The sequence below is a fragment of the Melospiza georgiana genome, chromosome 8 (genome assembly GCF_028018845.1).
Source record: "Melospiza georgiana isolate bMelGeo1 chromosome 8, bMelGeo1.pri, whole genome shotgun sequence".
NCBI lineage: Eukaryota > Metazoa > Chordata > Aves > Passeriformes > Passerellidae > Melospiza > Melospiza georgiana.
In genome coordinates, this window is record NC_080437.1 from 1,181,797 (window position 1) to 1,198,365 (window position 16,569).

The following is a 16,569-nucleotide window of genomic DNA, read 5'->3' on the forward strand; positions in this document are numbered from 1 at the left end:
AAAAGCAAGATGCAAACAGCAGCAACGCAGGGAGAATGTTCCTGTTAAAGGAGTTAGCAGAGCTATGCTGTTTGGGTATTTCTGCATCAGAACACTGAAGTCTAAAAAAATAGAATGCTTTTTTACAAATGTAATTTTTATTTTTACAAATGTTGTCGGGGAAGGGGTTTGTGATTGCTGCAGCATTTCTGCCTAAGCCTGCTGGTCACTTTGGAGATAAAGCATTTAGTGCCCCGTGTTTGCTTGCCTCGGGGAGTCAATGCCACTGTCCCCTGTGGTGCTGTGGTTTTCTGTGCCCTCTGGGTGTTTCTGTTCTGGCCTCCCAGGACATGCACCCCTCACAAGCTGCTCTGCTTGTCCTGCAGGGTGTCTCACTCTGATCCGTGGGCCCAGAGCACAGCGTGCTGCTCCCTCTCCCACCCCACAGGTGAGGTTCTGCAGAGAGCCACAGCCAGCCTGGCAGGAGCCCTTCCCACTCTGAGGGAGTTCAGTCCCTGCCTCCTTGCTGGGGCTGCACAGCCAGCTCTCCTCTGTGCTCTGGGGGCTAGGGTGCTCCCCGGAGCCCTCTGCAGTGCCAGCGCTCCCCTCACACCCCATACCACATTTATTTATGGCTGTGTCCTGCTGGGCAGGGCAGGTACCAGCCTCAGAGGCTTTTAGGGACACAGCTGTGCTCCAGCCTCCCGTGCCTGAGCAGGCATGGCCAGGGGGCAGCTGCTCAGAATTGCCATCCAGGTGTGACAAGGGACACGTGTCACCATCGTGCCCCTTTTGGTACAGAAGGTGGGAGTTAGCAGTGAACCCCTCCCTTTCCAGCTCCCTTGATCCAGAGTGGTTAAACAGAAGTTCACTCTTTTTATCAGTCTTTGCTCTGTATTTCCCACTGTTTTTGGGGGCCAGGTTAACACTGGCTGTGCAATTTGAAAGATGGACATTTTGAAAGTCACTGGCTGTTTGATCTAAGAGCTCACATACAGTGTCTGCTTTGCATCTGCAATGCTCACCCTTCAGGTGGGATGGACATCTTGCATCCTCTTCACACACACCATTATCTTCAGTGTAGGAGCAAGGGGATTTCATTTTTATTGTTCTTTTATAGACATTTTCTTCACAAATATTACTGTCCAGGAAGTATCTCCTTCGGTTCTCTATGTGCACATTACTGCCTTGTGCATAACCACCACTTTCACTGAAACTGTCTGTTTTTATTTGAAGGTCAGACCTGTGGGCATGGGGGGGGTTGTTCTGCTTTGCTTTGCCAGCCTCACTTTCTGCACCCAGCCTTTCAGTTTGACAGCCAGAGGGTCCTGAGGAGGCCAGGGGCTGTGGCCTGTGGGAAGCCCTTCCTCCCTTGTGAGCCTGGCACTGGAGCTGGCTGCTGGCACCGCCCTGGTGCCCCCTGGCAGGAAAGCTGCGAGCTCTCCATGGCAGACCCTGGAAAGGGTTCCTAATCTGCCTCTTGTAGAGCCCCTGGGATGGCACTGCTGCAGCAGGTGGCTCCTGGGGTTTGTTGGGCAGGGAAAAGCTCTCTGCCAGTTCCACATTTTGGGGTGTTACCTTCTGTCTGGGAGATTTCCTGCTCATCTGCTTTTCCCTCTTGGATCTGCTTTTCCTGGTGTGTTTTGCTGTTTTACTTGGTGCCCTTTGAAAACGATCCTTTGAGAGGTGGTTTTGCCCGAGTGCTGGCACTTCAGCCAAGGTACCATTACTGATGTATCTTTTCTCTTCACTGCTACATTTTTTCTGCTCCTCAAACTTCTGCATTAATATTGTGTGTTTAATCAAATTATCCACAGTAAGAGTGGGGTTAATTCGCTTGATGATTTCATGTTCAATATCACGTGGAATGTTGTCCAGGTCACCTTCATCCCTGACTGGCCACTCCTGGGGAGGAAACTGGCCTGAGAAAGTGGAGTACTCCTTCTTGTGCTTGTCTTGCTTAGAACCACTTCTCCAGAAGAGGCCAAGGCCAAACAGTTTGCTTTTCAGTTTTGCTTTCACAGACGTCAGGGATCTGATGGTGCCCCAGGAATGGTTCTCAGCAGATGTGGAGATGCATTGAGTTTGAGCTGAAGACTTCAATTCACTGCAGCCTCTCTGTCCCTGTGCATTAGATCCAGGGCTCCTCACCTGCCCTTGCCTTTGCTCACAGAGCTGATTTTGGTCAGGGAAGCAATGGCAGGATCTGGAACAGGGTACCCTAGGAATGCTTTCTTTCACTAGGTCTGTGCAGGGCTTAATGTTTACCAGGTCAGTGATGGAAGGGGATGAACAGCAACAGCTGTCCTCCAGTAGGATCCTTCTGTTGTCTTCTGTGGCACCATTTGTGATGAAGTAAGTGCTGGGAGTCACAATGAAATATCCTTCTCCTGTGTGATAGATTTTTCTTTCCTTAATTAGAGTGCCAAGGATATTATATAATGCATTGTGGGAGGGCACTGCAATGCCTAGAACAAAGAGACAGATACTTCAAATCAGTAACAAGCTTTCAAATAAAATGGATGCTGGCCAAAAGATCTCTCTCGTACAACAGCCCTAAAATGATCTGAAAATAAAATAGTAAAGCATTTAGCTGTGTTGCCACTGCAGCACCTCTGTGAGGGAGCAAGGATGTTGTCTTTGTGTCTGTCAGAACATGATATTCATGAGAGAGACTTTCTGCCAGGTACAAAGCAAACAACCTCTTGTTCAAAGCATTTCCCTCCTGGCATGTTGTTTAACAGGGGCTTTCATCACTCTCTGAAGTTTCTGTAGTTTGGTCAGATGTCAGTTTATTACCTCACTGAGGCTGGGCTCAGCTGCAGTTTTCCATCAGGTGTCTCAGAGTCCTTAGTCTGGTCACAGCTGACCTCCTGCCCAGCAAATTAAGAACTTCCAGCAAGGTGAAAACACAGCAAAAATACCTCCAGGCTCTAGAAACTTTGAGAATGCTGCTTCTGGCTGACCTACAGATTCTGCCTTGTGGTTATCTCAGTGTGCTTACTGAGTGCAACACATTCCTGGCACGGTTCTGTGCCACTCTGTGGGGCTGCATTAATATTTTTCCACTGGTTAAAATGCCCACCAGATCAGCCTGTAACATTCATAGAGGTGTAATGTTAAGAGGACTCAAAAGAAGCAGCTCAGTATCAAACAAAGCAGCCTCCTGAGAGGGCCAGAATGAGCCTGTTCAAAGTCTCCATCACAATAACACTTTGATATTGCACATCTAAGGGAAATGGGATATTTCTCAGATATTAAGAGAGGTGGCTGCCACCCCCTCAGAATCACAGGATATTCTGAGTTGGAAGGGACCACAAGGATCATCAAGCCCAACTCTTAAGTGAGTGGTCCATATGGGAATCAAATGCACAACCTTGGCATTATTTGCACCATGCTCCAACCAATTGGGCTAGAAGTGGAGAACTAAAGATCCCTTAGTGTAAGTAATTTCCTTTCAGGAAGGAAAGGGTTAGAATACAACCAACAAACCTGAATTTGAGGCTGGTTATAGTTTTTGATAGCTAACACCAGATGTAGACTCCTACCCAGTCCCTTGGCAAAGTCAGCTGTGTTCCTGTCTCTTAAAGGCAGTCTCTGTGATCCAAGAGTCTATTTTATGCTGTTCCATGTCTAGCACCTAAATACCACATCTGTGCTTCCCCACCCCCTGGAAGGGCACACTTAACTGCAGCCAGCTCCCTCAGATTCTCAGAGATTCATTAAATTTGTGGAAAGGACTGCATTCAAGTCAGTGCAGTGACACTCACAGATGGATGAGAAGTTTGCACATTTATTCACCAGTTCCCTGTTAACTGCACTCCCTCACCTTGCCAGCTTTGCCTGTAAGCATTCCCTGGTCCCTTGTCCAACATCAGAAACTCAAGCTTGATGGTACAGCCACTTTTAAAGCAGAGAGAGAAACAAACAAGTTACCTGGGTAATTTTTCACTAACTGCTCCATTAGAGTTTCCTGAGTGACCACCACGTGCTCTGCATTCATGCCTGATATGGTCCAGCATATTCCTTGTGCCAAAGGAACAGAGCCTGGCTGTGAGAGAGGATTCATCAGAGCAGGGCTCACATCACCTAAAAGAAAAGAAAATCATTTGATTGGAATAGTGCATACTTTTCTATTAGCTCTGAAAGATTTCCACTGAAAATTTCCCTTATCCCCAGCTAATTTTCTTTGGCAAATTACTCAGAAATATTTCTGAGAGGAGGGAGGTGGTGCTAGCACTTGTCAAGAGCCTTTGTAATGAAGGAAACACAAGGTTGCCTTAAGCACATTAGTTTGTTTGGTATAGAATTCCAGCCAAAGCCATAATTTGGGTTAATAAGCAGGGAGCTGAGAGAGAGAATTATTTCTGATGACTGCTGATTTTTTAGAAGACTGCTTACACGTTAAACCATGCAGAACCTGTGCTTCTCCAAGTAGCTAATGGGGGAAAAGGTCAACATCCAATGATCTAAGTACAAAATGCTTTCACCAAGTCAGAGCACAAGGAAAAAAATACAAGTAATAGGCTTTGTGCCTTGTCTTGCACATAAAATTGAATACAAATGGTAAAATGCCACTTTTAGACTGGGTTCTAGAACTAGAGATTATTTAGTAAACTGGGTAGAGAGCAAAAACTCTTATTACAACTGCATGCATTTTTTGGGCTACCTCACTATCTGTCCTGGTCAGAAACAAAAGCACTGTTCTTATTCTGCATGACAAAAGCAGAAGGTTGGAGGGGCCAAGACTGTGGCCCATCTTCCCCAGTAACTCTGCAGCCCCAGCCCAGAGGGCTGGAAAGGCTCTCAGTGCTTCCCCTGAACTCCCCATCCATAACAAAACCCAGATAAACCCTGAGCTCTCCCCAAGGTGGCAGGGGACAAGCCCAGCAGCTACTCCTGACCTGGCGCCTGTGTGTGCTGCAGCTGAGATAAGGATTGCCCTGCAGGGACTCACCTGAGCTCCGTGCACACAGAGGGACAGTGACTGCAGACACCTCCTCAGACAAAACAAAAACCAAACCCTCCCTTTCTTCTTTTGTCAGTCAGACTGATGGTCTGCTCCTGCCCAGGTGATGCTCTGTGCTGCCCTGCTCCCCGGCTGTGCCCTCTGCCAGGCAGGCAGCAGGGACTCTGCTGCCTTCACAGGATAGCCCTCTGTTAAACACTGACAGGAATCTGCCCAGGTAAAAAGTGACATTTTAGATTAAGCTGTGTTCACGTTTAACTGAACCACCCTTGTCCATTGGATGCCACTGTAACCCAATATTTATCCTCCAGGCAGAGAACTGCAACACAAACACTCCTCTGAGTAAATGTAATGCACAACATTGCTTTGAAGAGCTGAAGTTGCTCTTGACCTTTGTTTTACAACTACTGCTATATTCAACAAAAAGAACTCTGAAAAGAAAATCCTGGCACGCAGTTTGCTCGGTGGTGTTGCTAGGAAACTCCTTGCAGGTGCAGAAACCATTGCAAGCTTTCTTTTGCTATGGGAAAGGCCATCAGCATTCAGAAATTACTCCTGTGAATAGTTTGCTGTGGGCACACTGTGTGCTGCCAACTTGACCATTTGCTCCTGCAGAGCACCAGGCTGCTAAGGGGTAAAATACCAAGTGTAATTAAAATTTGTTCATTATCTTTATATTATTATCTTGCTGTTGTTGTCTGTATCTGTTCTGCAGCATCAAATCCCGTGCCTCCACTCAGGGAAGGCTGTTTCAGAATAATATTCAAAGCATTAAACAAAAGCTAGCTTGATACTGAAGGAATTTTAAAAAATCTAAAACCATGTTTGAACACAAGTTCAAACAAGTAAAATGTTGCAGAGTCAATAGTGCACATGTGCTAACAACATAAATATTAGATATCATTCTCTCCTGACTTTGAAATACAATCTGAAATTGTGAAAGCAAGAGTCAGATCATTGGTGATATTGATAAGGCCCAGGCAGCACCCCTACAAGTATCTATCCAGTTCTTATGAAAAACTTTTTAGATTTACTTTGCATAGCTAAATAACTGCTGTTGTGCTTCAAACAGTCTCCCAAGTTCATTGGAAATACTGAAAAGCTGCATCCCTTAGATTTGCACATGGAGAAGATTTATCAGTTTGTGCAAGCTGTGTCTCATAGGCCTGATGCAAAATCACCAGAACACCATTCTCATTAAAGCTCCTTAGAGTCTGTCCTTTTACAGCTCAAAGCCCCCTGCAGAATGCCCTGCCCACTTCCCTACTCTGCATAAATGTGATGACAATCCCCTTCCTGCTGCCTTCATAGTCTCAGGAGGGCCTTGCTCACACCTCTGTGAGGGCACAGCAGTGTAGAACCCAAATTCTGCCCTGCTGCTGTGAATACAGCAACCCCTGAACCTGCCACCCTCCATCTCTGCAGCTTTTGCAGAGCCACATGAACTAAAGCAGCTGCCCAGGGCTCTGCTATTCTTATCTTTCAGCCTGCTTTACAGGTCTGCTCAAGCTCTGCTCGTTACCTGGACACCTAAAACCCAAGAATGCCCTTTTTGGAGCACTTACTGGTCACAGTGTGGGAAATCATCTGTAATGTGAGCATTGGGTAACAGAACTCAGCACACAGAAAAGCCTCTGGGTACTCTTGACTAGCACAAAGTGATTTTTGTCCCATCTCTGTAATGTGAGCATTATCATTTTTCACTGAGTTGTTTAACAGTTGCATCTTCAGGCTATTCAGAAAAATTACACACAAGACAAGTTGATCTGGGTGAAACCCAGGCTGATTCTGGGGAATTGAACAGAGGGGCATTTGTTACAACAGCACTCAATTTACTTCTCAGGTAAACTGTTTGCAGAACAATGAAGGACTAGGAGTAAATCCATTCCAGAAAAAAACCCAAAACATCTGATGGGCAGAGAAGACACAGCATGTGGAAATAGAAGAGTGGTATTTCTGTAGTTGGGAGAACCTATCATGGAATGGATTATACAAAAGATGCCACAGATCCTCTGCATGAGAGCCTTGGCTTGTTTGATGTAATTCACTTCTTGCAGAAGATCATAAGCAAGAGCTGTACTGCTACCAACTGCAAGGCTTCTGCTTTTCTGTAGACTAGAGTGCATCATAATCACATAGCAAAAATCACATATCATAGCTAAAGAATTTTCTGTAGACTAGAGTGCATCATAATCACATAGCAAAAATCACATATCATAGTTAAGGAATTTTCTGTAGACTAGAGTGCATCATAATCACATGGCAAAAATCACATATAGTTAAAGAATTTTCTGTAGATTAGAGTGCATCATAATCACATTTTACAGCAAAAATCACATATTATAGTTAAAGATTTTTAAGGAACAAAATGTTAATAAGGAACAAAATGTTAATAAGAACATCATAGCAAGTTGGGAACTCTAGCAAAACCCTTTTTGAACATTGATGAGTTTACAAGATGTGTTCTTATTAATGAATAAAAATTCTATGTAGATTGTAAGGGCAGTTAAGAGTAACATTTTCAATTGTAAGTACATAACAGAGAAACTCTATTTTGGCACAAGTACTCTGTACTAGGTCCTGTTTTCAGAAACATCCTTTTATTGAAGCGAAGAGTAAATAGCTCAATGAAACTGTCAAACCTTGTAATGTGTGTGATCTATTACTGAAACAAGCAAAAGCTCTCAGCAACAGCAAATATCTGTTCTTTGATTATTTTGTACAATGCCCAGAGAAACAAGTGTCACTTTAAGGCCACCAGCACTTCTTCAGCTGACATCAAAGAAGCTACAAACACATGAAAATGTCAGATTTCTGTACTTACTGATTCCAGCCAGGACAGACACTCCCAAATCAGGACATTTAGACAGAGTGCCCTCCACTTGGTCACAGTTTCTGGTTTTTACAGTCCCAAACTTTCTGTGATTAACTTATCCTTACTAAGTTCTTCTCGACTTTTTATTCCTTGCAACTTTCAAAGCATGATGCCGTGCAACTTAATAAGAAGTAAACAAAACCAACAAAAGCCAACCACTTTTTCTGCCTTCCCAACAACACATGAAAGCCTATTCCCAAGTGCAAGTGTTATGAATTTTTGGAAATACGACTTCTAAGTGCTCTCTGAGGTTGCTACCCAAGAGCCATCAAGAAATCCTTACTCTAATGTCAGTGCTAATGGCAACCTAGAGCCATAATTTCTTTCACCAGCTAATAAAAATCCCCACAGGCAGATATGGTGAGAACAAAGCAAGATTCAGGAAGAACAGGAAGAGCTCTGTCCTGCAACCTCTGCCCAAGTGCCCAGACAGGAACAAATCACATAGCAGACACCAACACACTCAGTGTGGTACAGTTTTCCTAAACTCAGCACTGACACAGAGGTTTTTATGGAAAATCCTTTCCTTAGGGTTTTTCCCCTGAGAAGCTGGGAGGCCTCAGGAACAAAATGGAAACATTGATTATCTGCTGCTGTGGAATGCAACAGGTGCATCTGGGAATGGTGTCATGTGGTTGCTTCTAATTAATGGCCAATCACAGTCAGCTGGCTCAGACTCTGTCAGTCACAAGCCTTTGTTATCATTCTTCTGCTTGCTTGCTAGCCTTCTGATGAAATCCTTTCTTCTATTCTTTCAGTATAGTTTTAATATTATATATATATATCATAAAATAATAAATCAGCCTTCTGAACCATGGAGTCAGAGCCTCATCTCTTCCCTCTTCCTGGCACCCCTGTGAGCACCACCACAGAGCACAGGGGGTAGGCTTTTGCCATGGGAATGTCTCTCTGACTTCCAAAGACATTAACCCCTTCAGCCCTTAGCAAGGCCACTGATGTGTCCAGGTGGATGCTGAGAGCATCCTGGGAGCAGGTTCCAAACTGCACAGGCCCTGCCTGAGCACACAGGCAGGAACGCAGCTCCAAATGCACTGGCCAGGAGAGCACAGCCCAGGGTGTCCAGGGATCTGCATTTCACCCACAGCTGGCACAAAAGCCAACAAGCAGAACTGCATGAGCACAGCCCAGGGTGTCCAGGGATCTGCATTTCACCCACAGCTGGCACAAAAGCCAACAAGCAGAACTGCATGAGCACAGCCCAGGGTGTCCAGGGATCTGCATTTCATCCCAGCTGGCACAAAAGCCAACAAGCAGAACTGCATGAGCACAGCCCAGGGTGTCCAGGGATTTGCATTTCACCCCAGCTGGCACAAAAGCCAACAAGCAGAACTGCATGAGCACAGCCACCTTTGGGGCATGCACTGCAGAACTGGCAGAACAATTCCACTATGAGCAACAGCACTGCAGTCATTATTTTTCATATCATGTACCATGCTGATGGCTTTCAAGTCAATTCATGTATGCATTGAGCACACAGAGCACAGCTGGTAGCAAGGAAGGTCATCTTTAACTGTTTCAGCATTTTGTGTCAGGCTTGGTGGAAAGGACAGATTGATCCAAAACGTTTATTGCAAGGAGATAACAAATAACACAAAACTAAACAGGCCCAAGATCTTGTTTTGGGACAAATCCCATGGCAGGGAGGTTTTCCTTTCAGCTGAGAACAGGACTTTAATGCTGTAGGGGCAACTTCACACCTGCCTGGGATGTTGGTGGATGTGCACAGCCACTTTTCCTTCCACTCTCCCTAAGTGGATATCCAACTTTAGGGATGTCCCCTTTGCTAGAAAATAACTTTCTGCACCCTTTCATTAGGCTGCAATTTATGGTTCACAGGGAAAAACAAAACAAACCTGTTCAGAAATGAAAAGCAGCATCTTTACCACCATAAGAAGTCTCAGAGGAATTGTCTGGACACTGCAGATTAAACAACACTAGTTTGAACTCGAGGACTTTAGTCTGCAGTTCCCAATACTTTCTCCATGGCTTTAGTGCCATAAAACACCCTTTCCATGATTCAGTTAATCCCAATTTCAGCCAAAAGGATGTCACAGAAGACCAACAGTGCAACCAAGCAACTCCACTGTGTTACAGAGGACTCAGTAAATAGTAAATGCTTTTTCAAAAGCCACTTTGGCAGAACACTTACAGTGAAGATACTGGCTTGTTGAATCCCACAGACCAAGGTGAAGCCTCCAAAGGAAATTATAGAGATGTGCATGTGTCTGTGGAATGCTGAAAATGTAGAACAATTTCAGGGGCAAAAATAAGTTATAGAGTCTGTGAAGCAGGCAAGGAATAGGGGCAAATTCAGCAGAGGGACACCAAGATGGGCAGGCCTGGAGGCACAGCAGAGGGAATGGCTCTTGTAGAACCTGGAGGAGAAAAAAGAGTGTGGTGGGACAGTGAAACCCTGTGGGACCCAGCACAGGGGCGCTGCTGCCCTCCAGGAGCTGCCAGGCTTTCTGGGCTAACCCCGAGTCAGAGAAACAAGGTCACACTCTGCTCACACTGGTAATGAGACCATCCAGGCAGTGGCCGTGTGACACAACTGCTGGCTTTCTCTTCAGCTCTCAAACAAACAGCTCCTGTGTTATTCCCTTTTCCTGCACAGCTGAACTCCAGGTGTAGCTGGGGACCCCAATGTGGCTCACTGTCAGTGCTGGGGCTCTGCACAGGATGTGTGCTAAAGCAAGATGGCAGTAGAGAAAAGGCTAAAAGCAGCCTTGAAATGAAGCCTCTGATCCTGAAGCCGTATCAAAGACCACGGCAGAAGCACTACAAACTAATGCAATTTATTTCATTAACTCCATGATATTAACACAAACTATTGTCTTGTCTGAGACAGAAAAAAGTAGGCCTGTTTAAATGACCCTGATTCTAAAAGAGCATTAAGGCAGTTAAGATATTCACCTTTCATCAAGGTGCAAGAATTCAAAAGACTGAGGATATAGCACAGCTCAGCCTATTTTCTTAAAATTCTTTTCTCACCAAAAGACAGAAGCAATAGCTTTTGCTGCTGAAAGTCTTTAGCACCAAGAAATACACAATACATACCAAGTTCATTCCAACTAATCTGCTTAGAGATTATTAAAAAAAAATCAGAGTAAATTAAATTGAATGGAGCTTATTGTAAAAAATATATGCTTCTGTTCAGTGGTACTTGCTAAACAGTATGATTAGAAACTAATGCTGGGGTAGTGTGAAAAAAACTGCATGCATAAGTGCTTTTACAGATTACACCTTTCAAGAAATTCAGTCTGAGCAGATCTGGTGAATGCATGAGGATTCTGAAGAGCATCACAGGGCCTGGTACCTTGCTGCTGTGAGTTCAATCAGTAGTAGAGTACAGTATTTAAGGTCAGTGCAATGCATGCTCTCCTGAGAAAGGGCTTTTGTAATACAGCATTAACACCTTGGTAAGAATTTTACATGGAAATGCACTAAACATGCAGGGGTATTATCTGATGTCAGTGGTAAGGGCTAAATGCCAGCTAGAGTCAGGTATTAAACATTATGAAACAATCTAAGTTTTACACAATCATTACACAGAATTAGATCAAAAGCAAACAATAGTAAGGTAGATTAAAAAAGCTCCTTTAAAGAGCACAAATGTTTTGTTCCTTTTTTCCTCCTTAAAGTATATCAGCAGAGTTATCACTGGAACAACTGTGATAACAGGTAAAACCCAGTTACAACAGAATATGCAAGTAAGTTCTGAATCACATACCTTACTGAAAATAACTTTTTAAGCAGTGTTTGACAACAAAACTGTTAGAAACTCGAACTGTTCTTCATGTTTGGCAGCCTGTCCACAGCAGTGCAAAATAAAGCACCCACTTTAGGTCACCCACTCTTTTCAGGCCTGATAAAAATAAAAAGACACAGAATTCTAAATAATCCTAACCAGCTCAATGCAAAGCACGACCCCATGCTGTGAGTTACACTTCACAGAAGCAGCGCCATTGAAATACAAAATTATTCTCCTTTGACTTGCAAACCTACAAACAAATCCCTGTTTGTGGGGCAGGACGAAAGACTCTGGAAGAAAGGGGCTCCAAAAGAAAGGAATCCCATGAGGCACATCCCAGCCTCTTGCTGAGCTGCCATCCTCACTAGAGTTGTGTGTTCCTGTGTGCAACTGCAGTGCCTGACAGACAATATCCACTCCAGAGACCTTTTGTAGGCCAGACAGAAACCAGCTGCTCACAGGGCCACAGTTTCATCTGTGGATTCAGTAAATGTGCAGCAGAACCGAGCTGACACTGACAGTCATTGCTGTGCACAAATTTAAATTACTCAATAGAAAACAAATCTGTCCTGAAAGCCTGCCACGTAGCTTGGGGACAGGAATCTGCCTCTCATGTTAAACAGCTCTGAGAATTGCTAATAAGCAGGAAATGCCCACATACCCAGCTGTAGATGGAGCCCAGGTGTACCAGGGGCACTTCAAAATTCCCAAAAGCTGGTGCAGAGAAGCGTGAGGGGCTGCACAGGCAGGCAGTGCCTGCTGAGCACACTGAATCAGTGACACCTGGGAACCGACACAGTTCCCCAAAGCTGTGCCAGCTCTTTGAAAGGTCTTTGCAGGCCACAGTCCTGCAGAAGTTTTGCTCCCTACTCCTTAAGCTGTTGCTGAACATTTCCAGGATATTCAATAGCATCCCTGTCCATCCCAGGGGTTCTGTTGGAGTATCAGAGCAGTTTCAGGGACTATCTGCCCATTTTTTAGCTGCTTCTCTTCTCCTCATGTTCTGTGGGAGTCACACAAGGAACAGTGAGGAGTTAGACCTATCAGATAACTCTACAAATGCACAAAACAATTCCTTGTCTGATCTCATTCCAGTTCGTTCAATACCTCCAGCAAAAACGTATAAAACTTGACATTTCACAGAAAAGTGCGCTGTCCTTCCAATGTCACTCTCCAACAGGACATTTCCCAAGAGATAGAAATGTCCAGCCTGCAGCAGAGCCCTCACTGGAAAAGGTGACCAGCACAGAAAAGTCCCAGTCTGCATGCCCAGTTTCCCTCTCGGAAGGCTCAGGAGGTCAGTGCGCTCAAATCGAGTGTTTGTGATTGTATCTGTCTCAGCTGGGAGTCCCCTGCTCAAATTCCCTGCGTGCATTCCCCCGGGCCGGACAGGAAGGGTGGCAGGGAGCAGTTTGCCCCTCGTTTGGTGAACAATTGGCTGAACACCTCAGCTAAGCACGGGAGATGCTCCACCGAGAGATGTCAGCATTCCTACAGAGTTTGCTCAGTTATCAGATCAAGAGGTTTTAAAATTCGCTTCACCTTTTGAGGAAAATTTTAATTGCTGTGATTTTCCCCTTCCCCTCCACACCCCAAGCACAATATAAAAGCTCCTACCCAGTTCTGTGTGTACCATTGACCCCATGAGATCCCCATCAGAGAGAGAGAGATTTCTGGATTTTATCTGGGAAAAAGCAGGGCAGCTTGTGTTAGTTACAAGTGGCTTCTTGAATTTCTCATTATTGCAAACAGTTACATGAGAGCAGATAGATTAAAAACGCAGTCAAATCTCTCTATGTTAAATAGAGACAGCAAATCTGATACTAGTAGCTTCATTTTTTAAATATGGCAATTTCTTTTAAAAACCCAAGCCCCAATAAAACATTCTCCTTTGCATTTCAGTTGTGTAACTTGCTACTTGCTTTTCTAGAGCAAAATATAGATAAGAAATGTGAGAAAAGTAATCCAGAGCAGAAAAATGGCCATTATGATGACTTTTGAAAGAATATAAATTATATATAAAATATATAATTTAAAATCAGAAAATTACCTAAATAAAGAAACTCAAATAGATTTTTTTTTCAGTTAAGCTTCCAGATATTTAAGTGAAATCAGGAAAACATCACTTCAACATTAATTATCAGAAAAAGTGAAATTCACAAAGACAAGTAAGAGAATTCTAACTTGTAAGAAACCCCTTGGCTGTTACTGCAGCAAGAGGCAGGATAATAGGGGAAATAATGTAATTCATTTACTGACCTTACATTTGTATTCAGCTAGCCATCCTGTGCATCAGAAAAGAGCTTACTAGGAACAAGGAGGTAAAAACCAACAGAGCCAAGTTCTCTAAATCATGCCCAGGAGACCAGCAAAAACATATTATTTTTCACCAGTGATATAAAACTTAACTAGAGTAACAGAGAACCATTCCCAACATACCCATAGATGTTACTGCATTTTAGGTGGAGACCAACAAAGCACTCTGGCTCCTTATAACTCCTCTCCTCACCTGGATTGAGTTAAGAGGGCAGCCGGTGAATTTGTGATCAGGGAAGATGAACTCCAGCTGGCATTAACAGATGTCACCAGGTCGGTGAAGTTACCAGAGTGCCCAAGAAATGGCTGAGGAAGAGAGAAATTGTGTAGCCAGAAAATGGGGCTGCAACAGGGAGTGGCTGTTCTAGACAAATTATTGGGAAAGAAGGGTAAATACCAGAAACAGGAAAAAGAGAATGATGTGATTGAAGTTAAACAGTGATAAGAAATAATAATGAGGTTGAGCTAGCCAAGGATAACACAAACTAGACATCAGATATTTTCCTGTTAAACGTTAATAAATGTGTCATTAAGAATTCCTCAGTCTTCCAAAAGTTGGCAATTTCTCTTGCTTTGACAAAAAGTGCAGTTTTGAATTCTTTCTTGAAGAATTGCTAGTTAGCTTCAACAAAAAGCTTTTGTGATCTAAGATCCAGTCCTGCTTGAAATGAAGTAAAATGCACTTCTAGATAGAATTGAATGAAGATATATGAATGGATATGAATTATGATATAATTCATCCCTAGACAGAGAGGACTGCAGAGCTGCAGTCAGGGAAAAGTACAAATAAATATAACAGCTATGAAAATCCCTACTAACCCTTGGAAATCCAAGTGAAAAGAGATTTGTTTGCACCTCACCGAGTACCCAGCAGTTACTGCTGAGCTGGATGTCTCCACTGCAGCATTCCCGGTTGGGTTGTTGGTGCTTCCTATCCCCTATCCTGGCAAAGTTAAAGCACAAAGCCCTTCACAGGCAAACTTTGGTATGTGAGCTGCCACAAAGCGGTCCTGGGGCGGTGTCTGCCTCTGCTGGAGGCCGGTCAGAGAGCAGCATTCTGCAGGACAGACCGACACAAACCCCACAGACAAACACACTCCAGCCTAATGACCCTGCGTACCGAACTGCAGAGGGATTCACTGACCAACACCAATGCCCCGAGTGAAACTGAAGGGCTGTCAGGCAGCAGTCAGTACCAGGAGCAGTAATTTAATCTGTTCCACAGCTGTGATGCTGGTGTATTCTGCAATCACGTTTCACAGGACTTTTCTTGACAAACTTTCATTAAGAACACTCAGCTGTACTTCCTGTGTACACCGAGCCCTTCATTGCAGCCTGGTCTCTTTGTATTGCAGAGGTCACTAGAACAGTCAATTGCACGTGTACTAATTGCAGGTAGAAATGAAAACGATGGATAAACATTCACCAGCATGATGTAGTAAATACTAATGTGAATACTTGAATGCATCTGAGCTTGATTTTCTTCTTAGCTATTTCATCACGACCACTTTTATAAACTTTTAGAAAAGGTTTAAAGGATCATAAGGATCATTTTGTAGGGCTGTGGTTTTTTTTTTGGTTTGATTTTTTTTTTTTTTTTTTTTTTGGTTTTTTTTTATTTCTGTGTGTGTGTGAGCATTTCCAGAGGATGCAAGACTAAAAGAAGCTGCTGATTTCAGAGTAGCAGTGCCCGCCCCAGAGGGCAGCTGTCACCCCTCCCTTGGTGCCCTGCACCCTCCCCCTTTACCTTTTCACCTTCTCCAGCAGCAGCAGCACGTTGTGGAGCTCTGTCTCAGGAATCTTCGTGCTGACTCAATCCATCCCATCCAGCCCCAGCGTTCTTTCCCATGCTTTGCTTAAAACATCCACAAAGAATGAACCTAATTCAGTCTTCCACTGGTTATGAAAGCACCTTGCAGTTCATCTCACCCTGGGGCTCCAGACACGTTAAATCCAGCCACTTCTTCCAGGAAACAGAACACCAGAACGCTGGCAGGCACACCTGCTTCTACCACATTTCTCCTGAATACCCAGGGCCCAGTCTCCCCTGCAGGGCACTCAGCACTCACCAGGCTATCACCAACCCAGTTTGCCCAGGGTGTGACTGATGGGAAGGCTGTGCCTTCTCAGAAAGCTGTGTCCTTCTCAGAAAGCTGTCCCTTTGTAGAAAGTTGTGCCTCTGTAGAAAGCTGTGCCTTCTCAGAAAGCTGTGCCTCTGCAGAAAGTTGTGTCTGCAGAAAGCTGTGTCTTTGCAGAAAGCTCTCCCTTTGTAGAAAGCTGTGCCTTTGCAGAAAGTTGTCTTTGCAGAAAGCTGTGCCTTTGCAGAAAGCTGTGCCTTCTCAGAAAGCTGTGCCTTCTCAGAAAGCTGTGCCTTTGCAGAAAGTTGTCTTTACAGAAAGCTCTCCCTTTGTAGAAAGCTGTGCCTTCTCAGAAAGCTGTGCCTTTGCAGAAAGTTGTGCCTTTGCAGAAAGCTGTGCCTTCTCAGAAAGCTGTGCCTTCTCAGAAAGTTGTGTCTTTGTAGAAAGCTGTGCCTTCTCAGAAGGCTGTCCCTTTGCACAAAGCTGTCCTGCTGGTGCTCTGCTTGCTCACCCCTTTCCCAGCAGCCTGGCCACAGGATGTTTGCCTGCCAGGATTTCCAAGTGACAGAACGCCGGAGGA

At 44.4% G+C, this 16,569-nt stretch overlaps 1 protein-coding gene across 1 annotated transcript; it reads right to left on the reverse strand.

Moving 5' to 3' along the window:
• Positions 1 to 225: 225 nt before the first annotated feature.
• On the reverse strand, positions 226 to 16,100 carry STOX1 (storkhead box 1). The gene is made up of 3 exons (XM_058029243.1): positions 15,659 to 16,100; positions 3,916 to 4,068; positions 226 to 2,447 (listed from the first exon to the last, which is right to left on the reverse strand). Exons 2-3 carry the CDS (start codon positions 4,046 to 4,048, stop codon positions 226 to 228), a joined length of 2,355 nt encoding a protein of 784 aa, XP_057885226.1. The 5' UTR covers positions 4,049 to 4,068; positions 15,659 to 16,100.
• Positions 16,101 to 16,569: the final 469 nt, after the last annotated feature.

Coding starts and splice junctions, on each gene's coding strand:
- STOX1 (XM_058029243.1), bottom strand. CDS start 4,048: ATGAATCCTCTCTCACAGCCAGGCTCTGTTCCTTTGGCACAAGGAATA. Junction 2,448..3,915: donor GTTAGTGAAAAATTACCCAG/GTAACTTGTTTG, acceptor TCTTTGTTCTAG/GCATTGCAGTGCCCTCCCAC.